The following is a 23,338-nucleotide window of genomic DNA, read 5'->3' as shown; positions in this document are numbered from 1 at the left end:
AAAAGGTGGTCATTAAAATGATTATGGATGATTATTTCTGGGGAGAATATTTGCAGTGACCTCTATTGAAGTTTGCAGAAATTGGGCATCAAAAAAATCCAAATCCAGAATCTGATTCCATCCGAGGGTATGGAACAAATGGGTCAGACAGGGTTAGAATTGATTGATCTGGAGCACACAAAGCTAGTTGCTGCTGTTTCTCTGTTAATAGAGGCCACATTGTTCAATCAATTATCCTGTGCTGTTTGAGGTTTTACTTAATTTACTAGTTGGACAAAATTAAACTAATAATATACATTTAAATCCATATACTGACTAGTTACAGTAGGTGGAAACATTCAGATTAATTGCAAATTACTGACTGACCTCCTTTCATGGTCATAAATAGTTTCTGGCCTCTATAATTATAGGGTTATATATTGAAAGAAAGCCTGCTGTTTCTCAATATGTACCTGGAGTGATTGCAGTCGCTATGTCTTTCATATTGCATTGTGCCATGGCTCTTTTTTTCCTCCCCCGTGGATGTCAAGTAACGTGTTCAGCAACTTTGAGAGGGCTAGTGCATGTCACACTGAACTACTTCCTCTGGGTGGGCGGTGGGTAGCAGGGAGAGGAATAACTCTTGCCACCCAAAGACTCTCTCCCAGTTTTTATTCTGTGTTGCTGGAACCACTTTGTTTTCTGGTTCGGGCTCTTAGTGTTACCAAAGAGAGATTGTATTTACCTGAGATTCTTTCCTCTGCTGCCCAACATGTGCAGGTTAGCTTCAGACGTTCTGTGCCAATGCCACTTCTTTTTGAGTATTCCCGTATTGATTATGATCCCAAATTGTGGTGTTATCAATTCTGGCAGTCTGATACTTTGCTTCCCTCAGACTCTTGAATGCCATTATGTGTGTATATGTGTTAACCTTAATAGATAGTTCTTCAGAATTAAAGAAAACTGGAATTATGCATTTGCCCTGCTATAGCCAACAGAGTTAATGGTGTAAGTACGCCGGCCTTGAGCCCTGAAATGACATCAGTTGTGAAGGCTTTTTCAAGCCACGATGGACCCTATTATTCTAATAAGATTACAATACAAATCACATAACCTGATGCTGTGAGTTTACTTTTTATAATTACGGCCAATGTTATATCGTAACATGTAGTTAGGTGGGAAGTTTTATTTGAATAGTGTTTCATTCGTGTTACTTGGCCTTCATTCATGTTTGTCTTTTCCTGGTCTATTTGATATATAGTTTCTCCCCTTTACCTTCTCCAGTGTATCATTACAATTAGCACCACAACTGAAGACTTCCCTGTGTACAATCAAAATGGTACAGCATGCAATCAGTGAGTGGCTGTGAGGAGATTTGGTCATCAGGTGGTGTGAATGAAACATTAGTGGCGCAGAGAGATGAGCAAGCATAAAATACTGACATCTGATACAGACTAGCCTGTTAGAAGCACAAAGGGGAGTGAGATCAGTGCCAAAGCTGCAATTAATAATGGGGACTGCTGCTAACATATTGATGTAGTTGTGATGGTCTCTTGTTGTAAAGCCAGGGTCATACTGCATCTAGCCCAGTCTCTCAACAAAATTTGTCATCAACATTTGCCATTTCTCCTTGTGAAACAAGTTTGGATCTTGTTTGAAGCTATGCATTAGAATGTACTTTCTTCCTCCTTCTAAAAGTTTATGCAAAATCCCATGAAATTAGACTAGATCAGGGAAAATGGTATTTGTTGCAAAGTTTGCAGAAACAGGGTTCACTGTGTACGAGCAATAGGTAACATTACCATGACTTAATATAGACATCTGTTCCTATCTTACAGCTTTATTAACTAATATCCTTGATATTTAACAGTATTTATTACAGCATTTATTTTTCTATTAACAATTTGCATTTGTATTGCTTTTGGAAGCTGTGTAGTAAAGTCATCTCAGTCTCATGCTAGGTACACTTAACCCTAACTGCCCTACAAAAAGTTACAGTGATATTTGAACAAATCAAATCCATTTATATTTGTAGTAATGAATATGAAAATTTCTGGTAACAATGTGCCTCAAGTTAATGAAGTCTGTTGCCAATTCGTGAGGTGTAGCATTTTGTTTTGCCCTCCCAGTCCCCGTGTCCTGCAAGAGACTGTTTCTGCTTTTAGTAAATAATTGATCTACAATCCTGTTATCCTCTGGCATATGCAGTAATTGTCTGTGTGCCTTTCTCAGGCATTAGATCAGTGCCTAAAAGCTGTGAAGTCAAAAGCTAGTCCACTTTATAATCCCTTCAGATACACTCAGTTCTGTCAGTTTCTTTGACCATCCAGATGATTGCGGGTAAGCATACCACAGAGTTACCCAAAATACTCCCAGTTCCATTTCAGTCAGTTTGTCCTTAACCGAAGTTTAGATTTGTGAAGCAACCTCTTGACTCACCTCCACTTTAGTGATTTGAAATCTGAGCAATGAAATGAATGTAGGAATTGTGGATCGTATCTCTTCAGTATACACTGATGGAAGATATAAGCCATGCTCCATAATGGGTTGATGTAGTTGCAAGCAAGTCTTTTAATCGTCACAGACTAGCCAAAGGCTCTTTCAGAGTCATTTACTATGAATATTATTATCATATATTTGTTTTTATTTCTAGTGGTACAGAAATTAATATTTAACATCTTGTTTTGGTATAATCAGATTATTGACAAATTGAAAACTTTACTTAACTGCAGAACTTTACTGCAGTCCTTGTATATGGGGATGAGAAGAGGAAGTGCCATCCTAGACAAGGTGGTGTTACAGTCCCATAAATGAAAGTTGTATTTCAGGGATAATTTCTGATTTCACAGTTCAAACTTGCAACTTTCTTCAATTATATATTTTACACTAACTGATGTTAGTTCTGAGATCTGCTGTGACTGAATTTGAGCATTTATTGCTGTGCGTTGAGCTGATGGAAACTGTTAATGGTTTTAGTGTTTGTAAGTAACAGCTTGCTTTAGCTTATGTTTTTATAAAGTGCACGCTTCTGGCATGTTATAAATAAAAACCTTGCTGCATGCATCAAATGCTGTTTTCTGTGGCTATGATTTCTATGCACTTTTGCTTCTAATTGCTGATCTGTTGTGTATTTAAGGTGTTTTAATTAGAAATGGTGACAATGCTGAATGATCATGGTCATGATGAACAGCAGCAGCACCTGCCTTCAAAGGTCTATGAATATAAAACCTTGTTACCTTGTTCTAACATGTCACTTATCGGTTTCCATAGTTTCTGCTCTCATCCTGCAAGTTCATGGCCATCCAAAGTTCGGCTTTAACGTTGGAGATTATTGTACATCACCACTCTGGTTGAACTAATCATTTGCATTAAGCTTCACTGGCCCCGGGGGATTGGATTGTTTGGGGGGGAGCTTAAGAAATTCTGTTTAGTTTCTGCAAGCCACGTGGTCCTTAAGCTACTTTCTCCCTGAAACAAATGAAGGATTGTAAACTAAGAAGCAATTGCTGGATGTTTGCAAATAATGTTGGCTTTAAAGGCTGGTACCCAAATTAAAATAGTTATTAAGATGAATGAATAAAAGCATTAAAATTGCTGGAAAAGCTCAGCAGGTCTGGAAGCACCTGTGGAGCAAAAACAGATGTCCAGTGACCCTTCATTTAAAATAAATGATCCTATCTTCTATACACTTTTGTCAGAAGATGAATTGGCCTCAATGCTGTTTTATTAGCGATAAGACCCTGAGAGAGCTGTCCCTTGCTTTTACCCAGATTATTTTGAGAAGCTAGGGCAATCAGTGATAATCCCTTCCCAATCTATTTATTAATAAAATATTAAGCTCAGCTTGTTTTTATCAGCTGTCAGCCCACTTAAAATTATACCAAAGCCTTTTCATGGTAAGAATTATTCCTCTTGAGTGAGTTCCTATCGTCTGCCTTTCCTGAAGTTCAACTTCATGTACAGCTCCATGCAGGAAATGGCAGGTCTCTTGTCCAGTGTACCTGCTTTTCTTCATTTGGTTGAGGGATGTGGGCATTGCTGGCTAGGCTAACATTTATTGCCTATCCCTAATGAGATGGTGGCAATGCGCTGCCTTAAAATGCAGTATCTGTGTGGTGTGGAGAGACTGTTTTTCGAAAGAGGGTTACGGGATTTTGACCCACTAACAATGAAGGAACAGTGTTAAGTTCCAAGTCCAGCTGGTGAGTTTGACTTGATGGGGAGAGTGCAGGTGCTGGCACCCTCTTGTCTGTGCTGCTGAATTCCCTCTAAGTGGTTGAGGCTACAGGTTTGGAAGGTGCTGTCAAAGACAGTAAACTTATGGCTTGTGCAGGCGTTCTACATGCTTATTTCTTCAGCCTACTTTACAAAAGAGAATTCTTGTAAATTCGATCAGAGTAGCTCCGAAGTTGTCTGGTCAAATGGCAGGCCCACTTTTCGCTCACCTGTTCAAAGCATTCGATAATTCGGCACTAATCATCAATTTTATTTTGGAAAGATTCAACAAGGTATGTTCTGTTTCCCAAGTTGAATCCAAAATTATTGAACTATATCTTTGAAATTGTAATAGAAAATTGTGTGCAAGCTTTCTGATTCATTACACTGTTTTGACTCTTGTTGAGCTAAGCAAGGCAGTACATAAATAAATTCGGACGCTGACACAAAATGGTTCCAGTTGCATGGCCACGTTAAGAGGAAAGTGCTGTGCCATAACTGACATTTCCTCATCATTTTTTTTGGAACTGATTCGTAACACTTGGAAGATGAACTAATTTGGACTAATTCGTACTCACGCAATGTGCTGTGCCTGCTTTACACTGGCAGGGGCTCAAATGGAATTAAGCAGGAGTTGGGCACTAGACATCGAGATGAAAAAAAACTTATGCCAGTGTAAATTTTGCATCAGTTAAAGCCCTAGCAACTGGTTTGTATCTCAGAATGACTTGATTTAATTAACTGCTCAAAATAAACAAAAGGACATTTAAATGACTTGCAAAACAGATTTCTGTGATATTTAACGTGCTTAAAGTATTGCTGTTGTTGAATTAATTTGTTCACTTTAAACTCAAGAATCCTTGAAAATGTTAAGGAGGTTTATATCCGATTTGATCATCCTTGTGGATTTGGTCAAGCTTTAAATATTTGTGGTGCTTTTCATTTAGAGTAGTGCCCAGCATTGGATGTCCCTTGAACTACTTAGCACTTCAGATTTTATTTGCAGTTCCATCACTCCCATCTTTCTATTTAACTTTGTTTTCATATTCGTGCCCATCTGTGTCACTGCAGAAAAGAATGAGCCAACTTAAAGGTAAAGGAAGTGACCATTGATGTAAAGTAGTAAAATGTTCTCAGTTCAACTGCAGCTAGGTAAATCAGTGGTTTAATACAAGGCAAAATGTTCAACTTTTGGAAACTTGTGAGATCAACCTGTGGTGACTCTTCCCTCTGCAGCAGGTACTTAGTAGCTGCTTGATGTTTCACCACAGGCAACCCAGTTGCAATTGGGCACTCTTAATGGACCACCATCTGTAACCATATGCTCTACCCCCGCATTATGACGACACACTTGACGTGACTATCCTGCCTGCCTCAGACTGCTGATGTTTTCAGTGCATGCAAAAACACTTGCATTGTTTTGTTGGAAAATTTTTAATTAGACATTTTGGTAAACATAAAATAGACCGTATTTATTTTTGTTATTCGCTCTCATTTAGCATCACTTCTGAAAGATTCCTTCAGGTTATTTAAAAAAGGATTACTGTAGACGTTCTCCATAATTATAATTTTCTAAAGCAATTTAAATTTCTGCATCTTTTTAAAATTTATTAGAGGAGTGCAGGATTTCTTTTAAGTTATCAAAACTATAATACCATGTGAAGTGCAGAATTACTTTTGTGACGCAACACTCTCCACACCTGACCCTTCCTTTATCTTCCTGCCTTCAAATTATGGGCATGAAGTGCTTTAGGTAACTGAATAAAAATGCTTTCCATCTAACTTCAGCATGCTTATATATTTTCTTTCTTGTCCTTTTGCCATGCCCCTAATTAGGATGCAAAAGTAAGTTGTAATTGTGCATTGCCTGTGAATTCCAAGCGTGTTAACCCCTTCTCAATAATACCCCTTCATTCTCTTTGTAAAGTATGTACTGCTTTTGGAAACCGATGGTCTCTTCTCCCTTCATTGGCACTGGTGTCCTGTTACCTGGGTTAGAACTCTCAGTTCTCTAGGCAGGATTGCTCTTGGGTTAGTTTATCAATGGAGCAAATGTGAAGCAACAACCTGATTTTGTCTCAGTGGAGGGAAGTAAAAGCAAAACCTGTTACCAATTCCAGCATTGCACTAAAGATGGGCTGGAAGAAAGTAACTTTGAAATTGAAACAGAAAAGCATTTTGTTAATTTTAGATATGGCATTCTCAAACATACCATCTTGTTCTAGTGAGTTTTCTTTGTTTTCATATTTTTACATTTTTCCCCTTTTTGTCCTCACAAAATTTGACTCCAACACTTGTTCTTTATGTTTAAATTTGATTACCAAGATGTTTAATTTTGCCTCCACAGGAAGCTGAAACTCCTCGTAGCGTGCTGGAAGAAATTGGACTCACTTAAATGTCTCGTTAAACTGAATGTTCCCACAAAATTCTGATCTAGATTTCACTGCTTTAATTGTGATGTATGGCTACTATTGCAGGAAACTGTCTCTTGTTTTGTGTTTTGGTTAGCAGAAGTTGAACTTGCAAGCATTTTTCATTATGTTAAGGTAAAAAGGGAAACAATATATTTTTGAAATCAGTATTTGAGTTTGGAATATTTGGAGGCTTGGCTCAAATTCAGTGGTTTGACAAATGAAGACTTTTAATTAAATGACTATTTAAGCAGTGCGGCTACTGGCAATATGTGACCTGAGCTGCACATTAGCGGGTCTATTTAAAACTTCAACATTGTTCCTGTTTCATTGGCTCGAGGAATTGGACTTAGCTGATTTTTGTCAGTTTCTGTGAAATGCCAAGTTTACCCTCCTTTTTTTGCTAAAGTCAATATTCATCTTTGGATTTGTGAGTGCCACGTGATTTTGTTCCTCACATATTCAATCTCGTATATGCTCAAAATCAAAAAGTTCAGAATATACCAAAGCAACCAGTGTTGACAACTATTTTTTGTGTTTTGTTAAGCAATTTATTTTTAAAATACAATTGTCCTGCCTCCATCTGTGGGCTTGATCTAGTTTGTATTTTTAATAACTTCAGTCTGATTTGTCTTTAAGGGTCACTTATATCAGTTTAGCATGAGACAATGTAAGGGAGAGGAGGAAAGGGATTATAGTATACCACTGAACTAAATCATGTGAAATGGAAATTCAGTTTTCATTGTGCTGGGATAACTTTTGATTATAGGTCTGTTAGCTGCAGCTGTTAGGTCTGATAGCCTCACTTCTGTTATCTGGCATTACTGCCTCATCAGAAGTATAAGGTTTCAGCCATACTGATGTTTACGTTTTTTTAAAAAACTATATACTGTGTTCAGTACAGATGCATAATTTTGCTATTCTGATTATGTAAAAAAAAGGAAGTATTTCCAGTTTACAAAACAAGTAACAAGTAGTTTTCAATGGTGGTGAATAATTTAGACTTCTTTTTTCAAATCATGTTTGCATTTTTTTTTTAAACTGAACTTGGTCTTGTGATGATTTATTTGATGTTTTTCATTTTCAAACAAACTTGTCCTTCAAGCCAAATCAAGCTGTTCAACTGGTGTTAAAACAGGTGTCTCAATTTTTAATTTTAGTTGACTACTCAGTAGCTTAACTGATTTGTGTTCTGCAAAAAAAAATGTAGCAAGTTTTAGCTGTTTAAATGCTGCTGACTAGCCAGTGCTGGTGTAAAGCTAGGTGGTTGTCCAGTGGTTTAATGCCTTCATTTTCCATGAGTACAGGAGTGAAAGTATTCCATCATCAATGTACAAGACTGAAAAATAAATGTCCACACTAACATGAAAAGAAATCTGGTGTCCATTTAAACTTGGGGACATCCGCTGAATTGTGGTTGAAATATACTTCACAGTACATACAGAAATCACATTTTACATTAAACTGGCTCAGTGATTTTACACTCGGCCTGTGATGTACAGTTACTGATGCTAGTTGCATAGTTTGTAAATTTTCAGCTAACTACTAATCTTTGGAGGAATGGGTTCAAAGACATTGGCCACTTGCTCAATTACTTTTAACCCGAGTGAGCACAGACAAGAATTTTAACACAAAGAAAATAAATTGAATTTATCAGCAGAAGGTAGACACCCAAAGTGATGGTTCTGTATCTGTAGGCCCCCTACTTTGACCAGGTGATTGTGTCTCAAACTATTATTGGAAGAGTATCACTTTTCATTAAAATGTGCAGTATGGAATGACTGGATATTGTGTAGCTATAGCTCATTAGTTATAATAGCAGTTGATGCATTCTCAGCATAGAACTGACTGTAAAAATGTCTACACTCAAAATGACAAATTAAAGAAGAAGCACCATACTTTTTGTTTTCGAAGCATTTCTAATCAACCTATTCAGGCATGCCCTAATATGCCTTTTTGACAAGCGGTATGTGAAGATGGAGTCATAGAGCATGGAAACAGACCCTTCGGTCCAAACCAGTCCATGTCGAACATAATTCCAAACTAAACTAGTCCCAACTGCCTGCTCCTGGTCCATGTCTTCAACAAAATCACACGTGCTTCTCCAAATGTCTTTCAAACATTGTAATTGTACCCACAATTGTACCACAACTTCCTCAGGAAGTTCATTCCACATATGAACCACTTGCTTTTTAAAAATAAATGCTCCTCATGTCTTTTATAAATCTCTCTCCTCTTACCTTAAAAACGTGCCCCCAGTCTTGAAATCCTCCATCCTAGGGAAAAGATAACTACCATTAACTCTATCTATACTCATTATTTTATAAACTTTCTATAAAGTCATACCTCAATTGCCTAAGCTCCAATGAAAGAAGTCCCAGCCTATCCAACCTTTCTGTACAACTGTAAGCTTCCATTATGGCAATGTCCTGATAAATCTCTTCTGAACCCTCTCCAGCTTAATAATAGCCTTCCTGTAACTGGTTTGACCAGAATGGAATAATATTCCAGAAGAGGCCTCACCAATGTCCAGTACAACTTCAACATGATTCCCCAATTCCTATACTGAAAGGACTGAGCAATGAAGACAAGCATGCCAAGTGCATTTTTAATCACCTTGTCTCTATATGTGACACAGCCTCCAAAGAATTATGTACCTGAACCCCTAGGCCCATCTGTTCTCATAACGGTATCATTAATTGTGCAAACCCTACTCTATTGTATGAAAGTGCAAGAGCTCTCATTTATCTAGATTGAGCTCCCATCTGCCATTTTTCAGCCCATCTGAGAAAACCTTCACTGTCCACTATGCCAATTTTGGTGTCATCTACAAGCTTACTAACCATGCCTTCTGTACTCTCATCCAAATACTTTATGTAAATGACAAACAGAAGAGGACCATCCCTGTGACAGGCCTCTAGGCCGGAGTTCAAAGCTCTGTAACCTACGTGCAACCACTTAAGAAAAACCTTGCACGAAGTCCATCGTCCTCTGCCCTATGTCATCTGCTTAGGTTTAAATGTACTGCTACTACCACTCAACATCTGCCCTTGCACAGCAAAAATTTGGGGGAACATTAGTGGAGACACTATAATCACCACAATTTGCTTTGTGTTGCTACAGTGATCTGTTCACTTCTTGGATAACTTACACCATTCATGGAGAGTTTCTGTGCCCCAGTTGGGTTTGCTGACGACCTTTGAGCACCTTAGCAAAGACAGGAGATGTCAGATTTTCCAATGGTGTCTGGGCTCCAAGCCGGTGATTGTCCAGTCTCTGGGGCAGCCATTTTCCAAACCACAATGTACAAGTGGCAAAGATTTTTTTTCCCACTGGAGGATTATGTGGCTCACTGATTTCAAAGGTAAGGGGATAAACTAGGGGGCTTATAGATAGGTTACAACATCTGTCATCTGCTCAATTATAGACTCCAGTAAATTGCTTTGGGTTACTGAACATAATTGGAATGTTTGTTGATCAAGTCAGTGTGGATTTGTAATAGGTAGGCATATGTAATAGAAACACTTAAAAGAACTGATGAAAGTAGACAATGGAGGAATATGTGGGGCCGGAAGCTAAGAACATAGAGCAGTACAGGCCCTTTGGCTATTGATGATGTGCCAACCTTTAGCCTACTCTAAGATCAAACTAACCTACATACCGTATATTTTACTATCATCCATGTGCCTATACAAGAGTCTCTTTCTTGTCCCTAATGTGTCTGACTCTACTGTCATGACTGGCAGTGCATTCCACACACCACCTATTTCTGACATCTCCCTAAACCTTCCTCCAATCATCTTAAATTATGCCCCCTCATAATAGCCATATCTGCCTTGGGAAAAATGTCTCTGGCTATCCACACTGTTGCCTCTCATCATCTTGTACACCTCTATCAAGTCACCTCTCATCCTCATTCGCTCCAATGAGAAAACCCCTAGATCCCTCAACCTTCATAAGACATGCCCTCCAGTCCAGGCAGCATCCTGGTAAATCTCCTCTGCACCCTCTCTAAAGCTTCCACGACCTTCCTACAATGAAGTGACCAATATTCCAATTGTGGTCTAACCAGAGCTTTATAGAATTGCATCATAACCTCACAGCTCTTAAACTCAACCCCCTGCTAATGAAAGCCAACACAATACACCTTCTTCACAATTAACAACCCTATCAACTTGGGTAATTTTTGAGGGATTGAGGGACGTGTTCCTCCACACTGCCAAGAATGCTGCTTTTAACTCTGTAATCTGCATTCAAATCAACCTTACAAAATGAATCACTTCAGTTTTCCAGGTTGAACTCCACCTGCCACCTCACATCCCAGCTCTGCATCCTGTCAGTGTCCCATTACAACTGACAACAGCCCTCCACACTATCCACAACTCCTCCAACTTTCATGTAATTGGCACACTTAGTAACCCACCCTTCCACCTACTCATCCAAGTAATTTGCCTACCACCACTGTAAAACAGACTGGAATTTCAAGGGTTATCCCCTATTCCCTTTCTTGAACAAGAGATTGCCACCCTCTAATTCGCTGGTACTAGTGGACAGTGAAGATGCAAAGATCTTCACCAAAGGCGCAGCAACCTCTTCCCGTATATCCTGTATGGCCCAGGAGACTTTTCTGTCTTAATGTTTTTCAAAATTCACACAATCCTCACAAACAATAGGTCCTCTCACTAGTGAATATGAAGCATAGTATTCATTAATGACCTCTCACATCTCCTCTGACTTCAAGCACAAGTTCTCTCCACTATCCCTGATCGGCTATACTCTCACTCTGGTGCATGGTGGCCCAGTGGTTAGTACTGGTGCCTCACAGCACAAGGGACCCAGGTTCAATTCCACCCTCAGGCAATAGTGTGGAGTTTGCATATTGTCCCTATGCATGTGCAGGTTTTGTCCCACAGTCCAAAAATGTGTATATTAAGTATATTGGCTATGCTAAATCACGCATTGTGTCCAGGCATGTGCAGAGTCTGGGTGGGATACTGTTTGGATAGTTGGTGTGGACTTGATGGGCTGAATGTCCTGCTTCCACAAGGTAGGAATTCTGTGTTTAAAAAAAATGTAGTAGAATGCATTTCACTTTTCCATGAGTTCAACTCTGATGTTCAAGAAGTTCAGCCTTGCTTAGCACAAAGCCATCAGTCTTGAAGATTCACACCACCTCATGAAATGTGCCATCTACAAAATGTCTCACTGGTTATGAAAAACAAAGAAGAGTGCAGAGGCTGGGCTTCAAGCAGCACCAGATGTATCTGAAAACATTGTGGTAAAAGCACAACATACTGCTTCTACTGTTTGACACACAAGTCATCAAAGATATGTACTACTGCCAATGGATCAGATTGAAACTCTGCAATATTGTCACATTCAGCCATGAATGGTCTGGTTGCACGCCAAAGCTTGTTAACAGCACTTTCCAAACCTTTGTCTATCACTAAATAAATGGCAGCAGATACATGAGACCATCACCACCTATTGATCTGACTTGCTCTTGTAGCTACTATAAGTAGTCCAGTTTCAATGCAATGGTAACCCCCAGGATGTTGGCAATGGGGGAATTCAGCAATGTTAATATAATTAAATGGGATGATGGTTAGGTTCTGTTTTACTGGAGACCGTCATTGACTGGCATATGTGTGGCACAATATTACTTCCCACACTTCATAAAGGTATACCATATATACTCAAATAATCAAATTTTTTGACTACTTTTTAAGGTTAAATTTATGGGGTCGACTATTACATGGTTTCTACTTTGAGAGACTGAAATTCATGTCTGTCAAAATTCATACCGTATCATTTGCAGAAGCCCAACTGATCTTAAAATGAATAAAGAAAATAAGTTTGGTAATTCTTAAGACTATAACAGCCAGTGGACTGGAAGACCTGGAACAGAGCGAGACCATCAGCAGACTGACTCATGAATGTAGATCTGTTATCTGTGAACAACTAGGGTTGACCTTTACATGAGATAGATGAAATTTCCCAATGTTGTGGCCATAATTAGTGGGTCAACTTTTACATATGATTGACTATTACTCGAGTATAACAGGACGGCACTTCCTCTGTCAGCTCATTCCATATAAGAACTAGTGTCTGAGGAAGAAGTTGCCTCTCAGGTCCCTTTTAAATCTTTCCCCACACTTAAAGCTATGTCCTTTAGGACTCCCCTACCTTTAAGAAAAGACCTTGGCTACTCACTTTATCTGTGCCTCTAGCTTGACAAACCCCTCAGTCTCATAAGCTGCAGGGAAAAAAGGCCCAGTCTATCTAGCCTCTCACTATAACTGAAACCTTCCAGACTCAATAACACCCTTGTAAATCTTTTTTGCACTCTTTTCAGTTTAATAACATTCTTCCTAGAAAAAAGCAACCAGAATTGTATTCAATACTCCAAATATGGCCTTACCAACATCTTGTACAGTAGTAACATGGCATCCCAACTCCTATATTCATGCTCTAACAAATGACTTCTTCACCACCCTGTCTACCTGGACACCATTTTCAAGAAACGACATACCTGCACCCCTAGGTCTTTCTATTTGACTCCCTAGGGCCATTCCATTAACTATGTAAGTTCTGCCCAATTTGTCTTACCAAAATGCAACACTTCACATTTACCTTCATTAAACATCATCTAATGGTGTAGAGGTCATTAATGAAGCAACTGAAGATGGTTTGAGCTAGGACCAGACCTGATCCCCCCCCTAGGAGCAGCTAGGATCTGATCTCAGAGTCACCCTTTTAAAGTAGTGACGAGGGTGGACTTTCTTCTCCCAAAGATTAGTGAATCTGTAGAACCTCTCCACAGAGGGCTGTCAATGCTGAGATAAGGTTTTTAATCCATGAGGGAATCAAACGTTATGGGGTAAAGTGAATGTGAGGATCATCAGATCAAACTCAATTGGTTGAACAGCCTGTTAGTTGACATGAACAGTAACTTCTCCTTGTTCCTCAGCTCTTTCCTCCCAGGATGGCCTTGCTGGAATTTGAAAACTTCACAAAATACTTCCAAAAGAAAAATTCTCAAATCCTGTATTCTGCTTTTACAAAATATCACAATATATATGTACACAATAAAGCTCATTAACAAAGGTCTCATGTTGGACAGAATGTTTAACTCAGATACTGTAATCTGTAGTTGGCCTGATTATTTTGCAGTCAAAATGAAAAATAACAATTTGACTGCATCAGACACAGATCACTACCATGCCGCAATTAACTTTAAACCAGCACTTTAAGTGCATAGACTGGTGAGAGTTTAATAGTTATCAAAATAAATACAAAACAAAACTTGTAAACAAATGAGCAAGAACTATTATAATGGAGTTCGTGTGTTGTCCCTTGTGTAGTCTTCCTCAATTTTGTAGATGATCAATGCAGTTTCACACTTCACAAGCTTCTAGGTTGGGTCCAGTCTCAATTCTGAAATAGATAAATTCAAAAGTGATCTTTCAACCACACTTTCCTTCACTGTGGAGGATATAATGAATGTCCCAGAAATAACTGTGAATCAGGAACTGAAAGAAAGCAAGAACTTGAAAACAATTACAATCACCAGGCAAGAGATTACTGAGAAAACATTTGACCTAATAGCAGGCAAGACGCCTTGGCTCTGATGGACATCATCCTAGGGTGTTTAAAGAAGTGGCGGCTGACATTGTACATGCATTGGGTTTAATTTTCCTGACACTGTGGAAGGATCCCATCAAACTGGAAAATAGCAAATGTGACTATGTTCAAGAAAGGAAGGAGACGGAAAACTGGAAACTACAGGTCATTTAAGGGAACATCTGTCTTGGGATCTACCACATATACTTGAGTAACAGTTGATCCCATGTAAAAGTCAACCCCCTATTTTTGGCCAGAAAATCTGGAATTTTCCAAATATCTTATGTAAAAGATGACCCTAGTTCTTCACAATAACAGATCAACATTTTTGAGTCAGTCTGCCGGTCATCTTGCTCTGCCCCAGGACTTAAGAATTACCGTAATTTGTTTAGAGATCATTTGACCGTAACAGAAGGAAAGGATCATTGGCAAATGGGAAGCAGAGAGTGGCATAGATGGATCATTTTGGGTTTGGCAGGATGTGATAGGGGTGCATGCCAAAGTGATCAGGATCAAGGCATTAATTATTTACAATTAAATAAACAAGGGGGAGTTATGGATAGTGTAGAAGTTTGACAAAGGATATAGATCAGTTGCAGACATGGGTGCAAAAATGGCAGATGGAGTTTAATTTGGGTAAATGTGAAGTGTTGCACTTTGGGAGATTGTATGTCAAGGAAAGTATACGGTTAATGGCAGGCCCTTTAACAGCGTTGAGGTGCAGAGGGATCTTGGGTCCTAGTCCATAGCACACTGGAAGTCATCACACAAGTAGATACGATGATAAAGGAGGTATATGGCATACTTGCTTTTATTGGTCAGAACACTGGTACAAGAGTCAGGAAGTGATATTGCAGCTTAATAAAAATTTGGTTAGGTCGCATTTAACAGTATTGTATTCAATTCTGGTCGCTACATTACAGGAAGGACGTGGAAGCTTTGGAGAGGGTATGGAGGAGGTTAACCAGGATGCTGCCTCGATTAGAGGGTGTGAGTTATAACAAAAGGCTGAACAAACTCAGGTCGTTTTCTCTGGAGCAGAGTTTTCTCTGAGAGGAGACTTGATAGAACTTTATAAACTTATGGGAGGCATAAATAGGGTTGACAGTTGGAATCTTTTTTTCCCCAGAGTTGAAATGATTAGATTAGATTAGATTTCCAAACAGTGTGGAAACAGGCCATTTGGCCCAACGAGTCCACACCAACCCTCTGAAGAGTAACCCACCCAGACCCATCTCCCTCTGACTAATGCACTTAACACTATAGGCAATTTAGCATGGCCAATTCGCCTGACCTGCACATCTTTGGACTGTGGGAGGAAACCGGAGCACCCGGAGGAAATCTACGCAGACACGGGGAGAATGTGCAAACTCCACACAGACAGTCACCCGAGGCTGGAATTGAACCCAGGTCCCTGGTGTTGAGAGGCAGCAGTGCTAACCACTGAGCCACCATGCCACCCAAATGTCTAATCCTAGAGGGCAGCGTTTAAAATAAGAGGGGAAAGTGATTTTTTTACACACAGAGTGGTAGAAGCCTGAATGCACTGTTAAGGTTAATGTTGGAGGCAGATCTGATAGGGACTTTTAAGGGGTTTTTCGAGAAGGACATGAATAGGCAAGGAATGGAGAAATATGGACAATGGGCAGACAGATGGATTAGTTTAATTTGGTGTCATCATTTGGCCTAACATCATTTATTTTGAGGAAAGGTGTGAAGAAGGTGAGTCTACAATCTTTGGAGTTTAATACAATGAGAGGTGACCGTATTGAAACAAAGGGATGCTAACAGAACTTGATAAGGAAATGTTGAGATGGTGTTACCCAGTTAAGACAGTGTTGAGGAAGAACTCTCTCTCTGAGGGTCATGAGTCTTTGGAACTATTTGTTCCAGAAAGTGGTTGGAGGCAGGGTGACAGGGGTAAACGGATTCTGGATTTTTATCTCCTTTCTAAGTGATAGGGTAGGCAAGAATATGGAGTTGATGCCACAATCGCATCAGCCATGACTTTATTGAATGGCAGAGTAAGATTCAGGGGCTGAAGGGTCTCATCCTGTTCCTAATTGATATGTATAAGCTCAATTTCATTTCCCCCAAAGGTACCAAGATTTGACATGATCGCTTTCTCTGATCAGAGCTGCTCTGTGATTCAGAAGCACTTACAAATTTGCACACATTAAGTCTGAAATGCAACAAAACTTTATGAAGGAAGCAATGTTTAACTTGGTATCACAAAGCAATTAGTCGTCGAGAGTATGGTGCTGAAAAAGCACAGCAGGTCAGGCAGCATCTGAGGAGCAGGAGAATCGAACTAAGTTATAACGAAAGGCTGGACAAACTCAGGTTCTTTTCTCTGGAGAAGCACAGGCTAAGAGGAGACTCGATAGAAGTTTATAAAATTATGGGAGGCATAGATAGGGTTGACAGTTAGAATCTCTTTTCTCCAGAGTTGAAATGATTCCGGTATAAGCCCTTCATCAGGAATCCAATCAGGAACATAGATTCTCCTGTTCCTCAGATGCTGCCTGACCTGCTGTGTTTTTCTAGCACCATACTCTCGACTCTGATCGCCAGCATCTGAAGTCCACACTTTCTCCTATCATAAAGCAATTCACTTTTCTTGCAAAATTGAAAAGCTATTTACAGTCAACAGGAGGTGGTCTGTTGATCCATTGAAAGAGCTGCTGAACTTCATTGTGTAACCCTGTACCTTCCACACCATTAAGTACTATCCATTTCAATGAGAAACCTGGTTCTTGCATTCTTGTTATATACCCACTTAATGGTAACAGTTTTTGACTATTAGTTGACATGTCCCCAAGGACACTCTTCACTGAGTGCTCCCCTCTGTCACTCCCACACACCGATTTTGCCAATGTGTACCCCACCATCCACAACAATGCCGCTTCACTCACTGACAGTTTGTCAGTCCCACTGAAGCCTGTAACTCCTACAACCATTTCTTCAGTGATGTTCAAATCCGATTGATATTATCACTCAATCTCCATATCAGTGTAAACCCCATGTTTCCTGAACCTCCTTGCACCCTCTGCCAGATCCCAATTGCCTCAATATGAACAGCATTTTACCCAACACCTGTAAGGAGAGACATGAAAGCCTTTTCTGATCCACTCAATAGGACAGAGCAAAAACACCAAAATATCTGGCCTGCTGAGTGCAAGACAAAAAAAGCTCCAGCCATATTCTCTTCTCACAGATGTTAGAGGTCTTTATTACTAAGCAACTACATATCTGTTTTAAAAAAAAGTTACCTTCACTGATTTACAGGTTCTGTTTCCGCAGTCTCTTCTAGTTTGGCAGACACTGTGAAATCACTTGCTGAGCTCTTCACACTTGGAGAAGTGGAGAGGCCTTGTGCTTCAGGACTGTGTGCTGGAACTTGTGCATCCTTCTCTACTGGACTAACTGGAGAGTTCCTGTGCTCGTCATCCTGCCTCTTTGCTTTGGAGCATTTCGATTTACCATCAGCCTTGCTCTTGGCTTTCTTCTCTTTCTTTGCTCTCTTTTTGCTTTTTTTGTCCTTATTTTCAGATTCCCTCTTCCTTTTCCTATTCCATCCAAGAGGGCTTCTACTCCTGGATCGTGAGCGCTCTGTCCCCAATCCCCTGCTGCCAGACCGGTCTCTGCTTCTCCTTTTACTTCGACTTCTGGATCTAGATTTACTCCTGCTCAGTGATCGTTCTTCACTTCTGCTCCTTGACCTGCATCTACTTCCATCTCTGCTTCTTGACCTCCTCTTCTCTTCACTCCTGCTTCGAGACCTCTGTGATTTACGTCTTTCTTTACTCTGGCTTCTGCGGTACCTCTCTCTGCTTCGTGACCTTTTTCTGTCCTGACTCTTACTCCTGGACCTCTGCAAGCGTCGCCTCTCTCTGCTCCTGCTTCGCTTTCGTTTCCTGTCTGACTCTCCAGACCTTCTGTGTGTCTTGTCTGGACTACAGCTGTACCGCCTCCTGGATCGACCGTGGTAATCGTGACGATAGCTCACTCGTTCACGCCTCTCAAAGTATTTACTAGAATAGGATTTGGTTCTATCTGGTGATATGTAAAGGTCTCTGTCAGCCTCCCAAAACTCGTTGTTAGGATTCCTGAACACATGAAGAAAATTGCAGTGTTTTCCTCTGGGACATTTGCGTCTTTCGTAGAGTCCTGTTAACATAGTTAATAAAACCTTTACAAAAGGTTACTGGCTCCTGATGCCATTCAGCTAGCAACAAACTGACCCCACATTGTGAAATTGAAATCTCCTACAAACAGACTAGAGACTTATGTCCATTAACTCAAGTGGGCCAGAGATATAAGCAGATTCAATTAAGCTAATTTGGATTATAGATTTATGAAATGAAGCAAATTTTGGATTTTAGCCATTCAAGCTGTCTAGTCTATGCCAACTCTCTGAGAACAACTCACTTTCAGACCTTTTTCCTGGACCCTGCCAACATCACATCCTCAGGTAATGCATCCCAGATCCTATCCACTCATTCTATTAAAAACACTTTTCCTCTTATCTCCTTTGATGAAAGAACCAACCACCTTTAGTCTGTATTCTCTAGTTCTGTATTCTTTCACTGATGGAAACAGTTTCTCACCAACTGTTCTACCCTAAACCTTTCTAATTTTGACCAATAGACAACAGGTGCAGGAGTAGGCCATTCTGCCCTTCGAGCCTGCACCACTATTCATTATGATCATAGATGATCATCCTCAATCAGTATCCTATTCCTGCCTTATCTCCATAACCCTTGATTCCACTATCCTTGAGAGCTCTATAATAGACAATAGAATACTTGAATCAACAGTTTGGGAAGGACAGGGACAAAAGAAAGGTTATTAGTACACGATGGAAGAAGAACGATAGCAAGAAATAATCTTGGATCAGAAGATGTTGAATCTTCTGCATGGAGGTTATAAAGAAAAAGGGGAAGACAGCACTGGTAAAAGTACAGAAGCCCCCTAACATTAGCTATCCAGTGGGACAGAATAACTCAGGAGACAGTGAGGTCATGTCAAAATGATAGTACATTATCATGGGAGACTTTAATCTTGTAGGTTGGGATAGTCAGATTGGCAAATGCATAGAATTCGTAGTGTATTTGGGACAACTTCCGAGAACAAGATGTTGCGGCTCCGAGCAGGGATCTGGCAATGCATCATGAAACAGTTAACAAATTATGTCAAAGTAAAAGATCCCATAGGAAACAGCGAGCATATGCAAGGATATTGACTGGCAAGGCAGATGAACCTAAAGCACTGGTCACAATATGTTGATAATTATATGATATTGCTGTAATCACTGAGACATAGTTGAAGGAAAGGCAAGTCTAGCAACTCACCTTTCCAGGCTAAAGAAGTTTCAGGCACAATGGATGAAAGAAACACGGGGGCATTTCATTTTTGATAAAGGGAAACCATCACGGCAGTAACGAGGGATGATGTTCTAGAAGGATCCTCAAATGAGGCCATCTGGGTTGAGCTTGGAAATAAAAGAGGGGTGATTACTTGGTCAGTATTCTACTACAGGCTTTCCAACAGTCAGAGAGAGGTAGAACAGCAGGTATGTGGGCAAATCACAGAAAAATGTGAGACAATAGGACTGGGTGGAATTTTTAAAGTGCATCCCAAAGAGCTTTTTGTACCAGTTTGTAGGCAGTCCTCCTGGAGTTGGAGCAGTGCTAGTCCTAACCCTAGGGAATGAAGCTGTTCAAATGTTGACAGTTCTGTGGACGAGCATTTTGTGGGCAGTGACCACAACTAAGTAAGTTTCAAATTCATTGTGCAAAGGGATAAGATAGTGTGGAAACCGAGGGAAAGCTAATTTCAATATCTTTGACAAATGGGGATCAAGGAAAACGCCAAGGCTTTTTAAAAGTATACTACGAATAAGAGGATTACCAGGTAAGGTGTGCGACTATGAGAGACAAAAGAGGCAATCTGTGCGTAGAGCCACAGGATGTGGCTAGGGTCATAAATGAATATTTATTATCTGTGTTCAGAGGTGAAAATCATCGTAGAGTAGAGGGGTGATTTCAGTTGGCATGTGACGTTCTAGAACATGTTAAAATTAATAAGGAAGGAGGTGTTAGATGTTTTAGTGTGCATAAAGGTACATAGCTTCCCAGGATCTGATGAGATGTATTCCAGGTTGCTATGGGAGGCAAGGGAGGAGATTGCTAAGGTCTTGACAAAGATATTTAATACTTCGCTTGCCACAGGTGAAGTGCCAGATGACTGGAGGACAGCAAATGTAATTCCTTTGTTCAAGAAGGGCAGTAGGGATAAGCCAGTAATTACACAGCAGATAGTCCGACAGTCTAAGGAACAGTATTAATCAAAACGTGAAAAGGTATCAGGGATAGTCAGCACAGATGTGTTAGAGGGAGATCCTGTCTGTTTAATTGAGTTTTTTGAAAAGGTGACTAAATTCATTGATGAGGCTATAGAATCCCTACAGTGTGGAAGTAGGCCATTTGGCCCATCAAGTCCACACCGACTCCTGAACAGCATCCCATGTAGACCCACCCCTCTACTCCAACCACATAACCGTGCATTTCCTATCCTTGGACATTATGGCCAATTTAGCACAGCCAATCCATTTAACCTGCACATTTTGGACTGTGGGAGTAAACCAGAGCACCTGGAAGAAATCCACACAGAAACGGGGAGAAGGTACAAACTCCACAGAGAGGGTGGAATTGAACCCTTGCATTGTGAGGCAGCAGTGCTAACCACTGAGCCACTGTATTGCCTCAATTGATGATGTTTAAATGGACTTCAGTAAGGCATTTGACAAGGCTTCACATGGAAGAATGGTCCAAACAGTAAAAGTCCATGGAATCCAAAGCCAGTTGACAAACGGGACCTCAAATTGACTTGCAAACAGAAGGCAAAGGGTGATAGAGGAGAGTTGTTTTTGTGTTTGGAAGCCTGTGGCCAGAGGTGTACCACAGCGATCTGTGCGGGGACCATTGCTATCTGCTATTTACATGAACAACTTGGATGTGAATGTAGATGTGTAATTAGTAAGTTTGCAAATGACACAAAAATTGGTGGGTGTTGTTGATTCTGAGGAGTATGGTCTCCGGCTACAATCTGATATTGGAATTTGACCCTTACAAGTGCAATGTGATGCACTGTGGGTAGTCTGTTAAGGGAAGGATCTACACATCGAGGGGACCTCGGTGTACAAGTCCATGGATCCCTGATGGTGTCAGCACAGGTAGTAAAGAAGGCATATGGGATGTTTCCCTTCATTAGCTGAGGTGTAGAATAAATGAGCAGGAAAGCCTTTTCACAACTTTATAAAACACTGGTTGGGCCACAGATGGAATACTGTAAGTGGTTCTGGTCACCGCACTATTGGAAGGACTTAGTTGCACTGCAGAGGCTGCAAGGGAAATTCACCAGGATGTTGTCTGGATGTTTAAGAAGAGGCATAAGTGATTTTGATGAGATTTGAGGGTGGTGGAAATATGAAACATGTTGCTTGAGGATGGAATTGAACCTGCGTCCCTGGCATTGTGAGGTAGCAGTGCTAACCACTTTTCCACCCAGAGGGTGGTAGAAATATGGAACATGCTGTCTGAGGCAGTAGTAGAGACAGGTACTCTCGCAACATTTAAGAAACATCTGGATAAAATATTTAAAATGCCAGGTCAGAGTAGGCTATGGCCTGAATGCAGGCAAGTTGAATTGGTGTTGTTTGGTGTTTGTTGGCTGGGGGGCATGGTGGGCCGAAGGGCCAGTTTCTGTGCTGTATGACTCTTAATGTGGTAGCGTTCAGCATTCAGCTTGAGTGGGAAGAAATTTGGTCAGAACAACTGTGTTAAGCTTAAATAAGGACAGAATAAGGGCAGACTTAGATGGAGTGGATTCAGAAAGGGGTTTAGTCATAAAGACAATTGAGGAACAATTACAGACATTTAAGAAATTTGCTCATGGCTTTCCAAGAAAGATATACTCCAGCAAGAAAGAAGGATTCTAAGAAGCCAACCTTGGTTAACCCAGAGAAGTTAAGGACAGCATTAAGTTGAAACATGGTGAAGATAAATTGTGAAGGTAAACTTGTAAGTTGTCAAGATAGAAGCAAAAGCTTCTTTCAAATATATAAATAGGAAGAGACAGCCAAAGTTAACACAGGAAATGAGGCGGGGGAATTGGTAATGATAACCAGGTAATGGCAGAGTATTTATTGCAGTTGAAAATTAACCACATCGCTATGGGTGTGGAATCATGTGTAGGCCAGGCTCAGTAAGGGTACAGATTTCCTTCCCTGCAAGATATTAGTGAACCAGATTGGCTTGTACAACACCATTTAATTCCAGATTTTTACTGAATTTAAATAGCACCATCTGCCATGGTGGCATGAGCCCTTTGTCCAGAACATTAGCCTGGGGTTCAGAGAAGGGAAATGGTACAGACTATGAAAATAGGAAGGTCTTGCTAAAACAGTACAATCCATTAGTCAGACCACAAGCTAAAATACTGTGAACAGTTTAGTTCCCTTATTCTAAGGGAGAAGGGTTACACCCGAAATGTCGACTTCTGCATCTCATGATGCTGCCTGGCTTGCTGTGTACTTCCAGCCTCCTGTCTATATTGGCATTGGAGTCAGTCCAGAGAAGGTTCACTTGGCTTCTTCCCAGGCATGGAGGGATTGGCTAATGAACAGAGGTTGAGTAGATTGGGTCTGTACTCACTGAGTTTACAGAATGAGAGGCAACCTTATTGAAATGTACAAGATTCTTAGGGACTAGACACGGAAGGTGTGGAAAGATTTTCCCCTTGTAGGAAAATCTAGGACCAGAGGGCATAATTTCAGAACAAAGGGTCGGTCACCCATTTAAGACAGAGATATGGAATTACTTGTCTCAGAAGAGAGTGAATCCGTGGAATTTTTTACTGCAGAGAATGTAGAGTCTTGATCATTAGGTATATCAAGGCTGAGAGAGACATTTTTAATCAGTAAGAGAATCAAGGATTATGGGGAAAAGTTAGGAAAGTGGAGGTGAGGAATATCAGATCAGCCAGGATCATACAGAATGGCAGCGCAGACTCCATTTAATGAATGGCCCATTTCTGCTCCTACATTT

The 23,338-nt window shown here is 40.3% G+C and overlaps 2 protein-coding genes across 6 annotated transcripts in view; one reads left to right on the top strand and one right to left on the bottom strand.

Moving 5' to 3' along the window:
* Positions 1–23,338, top strand: part of ap1s2 (adaptor related protein complex 1 subunit sigma 2) — a 118,613-nt gene that overhangs the window by 35,877 nt on the left and 59,398 nt on the right. For 2 of the 3 annotated variants that reach the window (XR_009645255.1, XM_060833287.1), the window contains one exon: positions 6,542–12,273. The exons of the other annotated variant lie outside the window; for it this stretch is intronic. Coding sequence is in view for 1 of the 2 variants with exons in the window: in XM_060833287.1 (XP_060689270.1) it covers positions 6,542–6,589 (48 nt within the window). In the remaining variant the exon portion in view is untranslated. Of the gene's footprint in view, positions 1–6,541; positions 12,274–23,338 lie in introns of those variants that run through there. 3 annotated transcript variants of the gene reach the window in all.
* Positions 13,717–23,338, bottom strand: part of zrsr2 (zinc finger (CCCH type), RNA-binding motif and serine/arginine rich 2) — a 48,815-nt gene continuing 39,193 nt past the window's right edge. For all 3 annotated transcript variants that reach the window (XM_060832859.1, XM_060832860.1, XM_060832862.1), the window contains 2 exons: positions 17,501–18,398; positions 13,717–14,042 (listed from right to left, as the gene is read on the bottom strand). In XM_060832859.1, the coding sequence (XP_060688842.1) occupies positions 17,503–18,398 (896 nt within the window). In that variant the 3' untranslated portion in view covers positions 13,717–14,042; positions 17,501–17,502. The remainder of the gene's footprint in view (positions 14,043–17,500; positions 18,399–23,338) is intronic.

This window comes from Hemiscyllium ocellatum, chromosome 12 (assembly GCF_020745735.1).
Source record: "Hemiscyllium ocellatum isolate sHemOce1 chromosome 12, sHemOce1.pat.X.cur, whole genome shotgun sequence".
In the NCBI taxonomy this organism is placed as follows: Eukaryota; Metazoa; Chordata; class Chondrichthyes; order Orectolobiformes; family Hemiscylliidae; genus Hemiscyllium; species Hemiscyllium ocellatum.
This window is presented reverse-complemented; position numbering and strand designations above follow the sequence as displayed.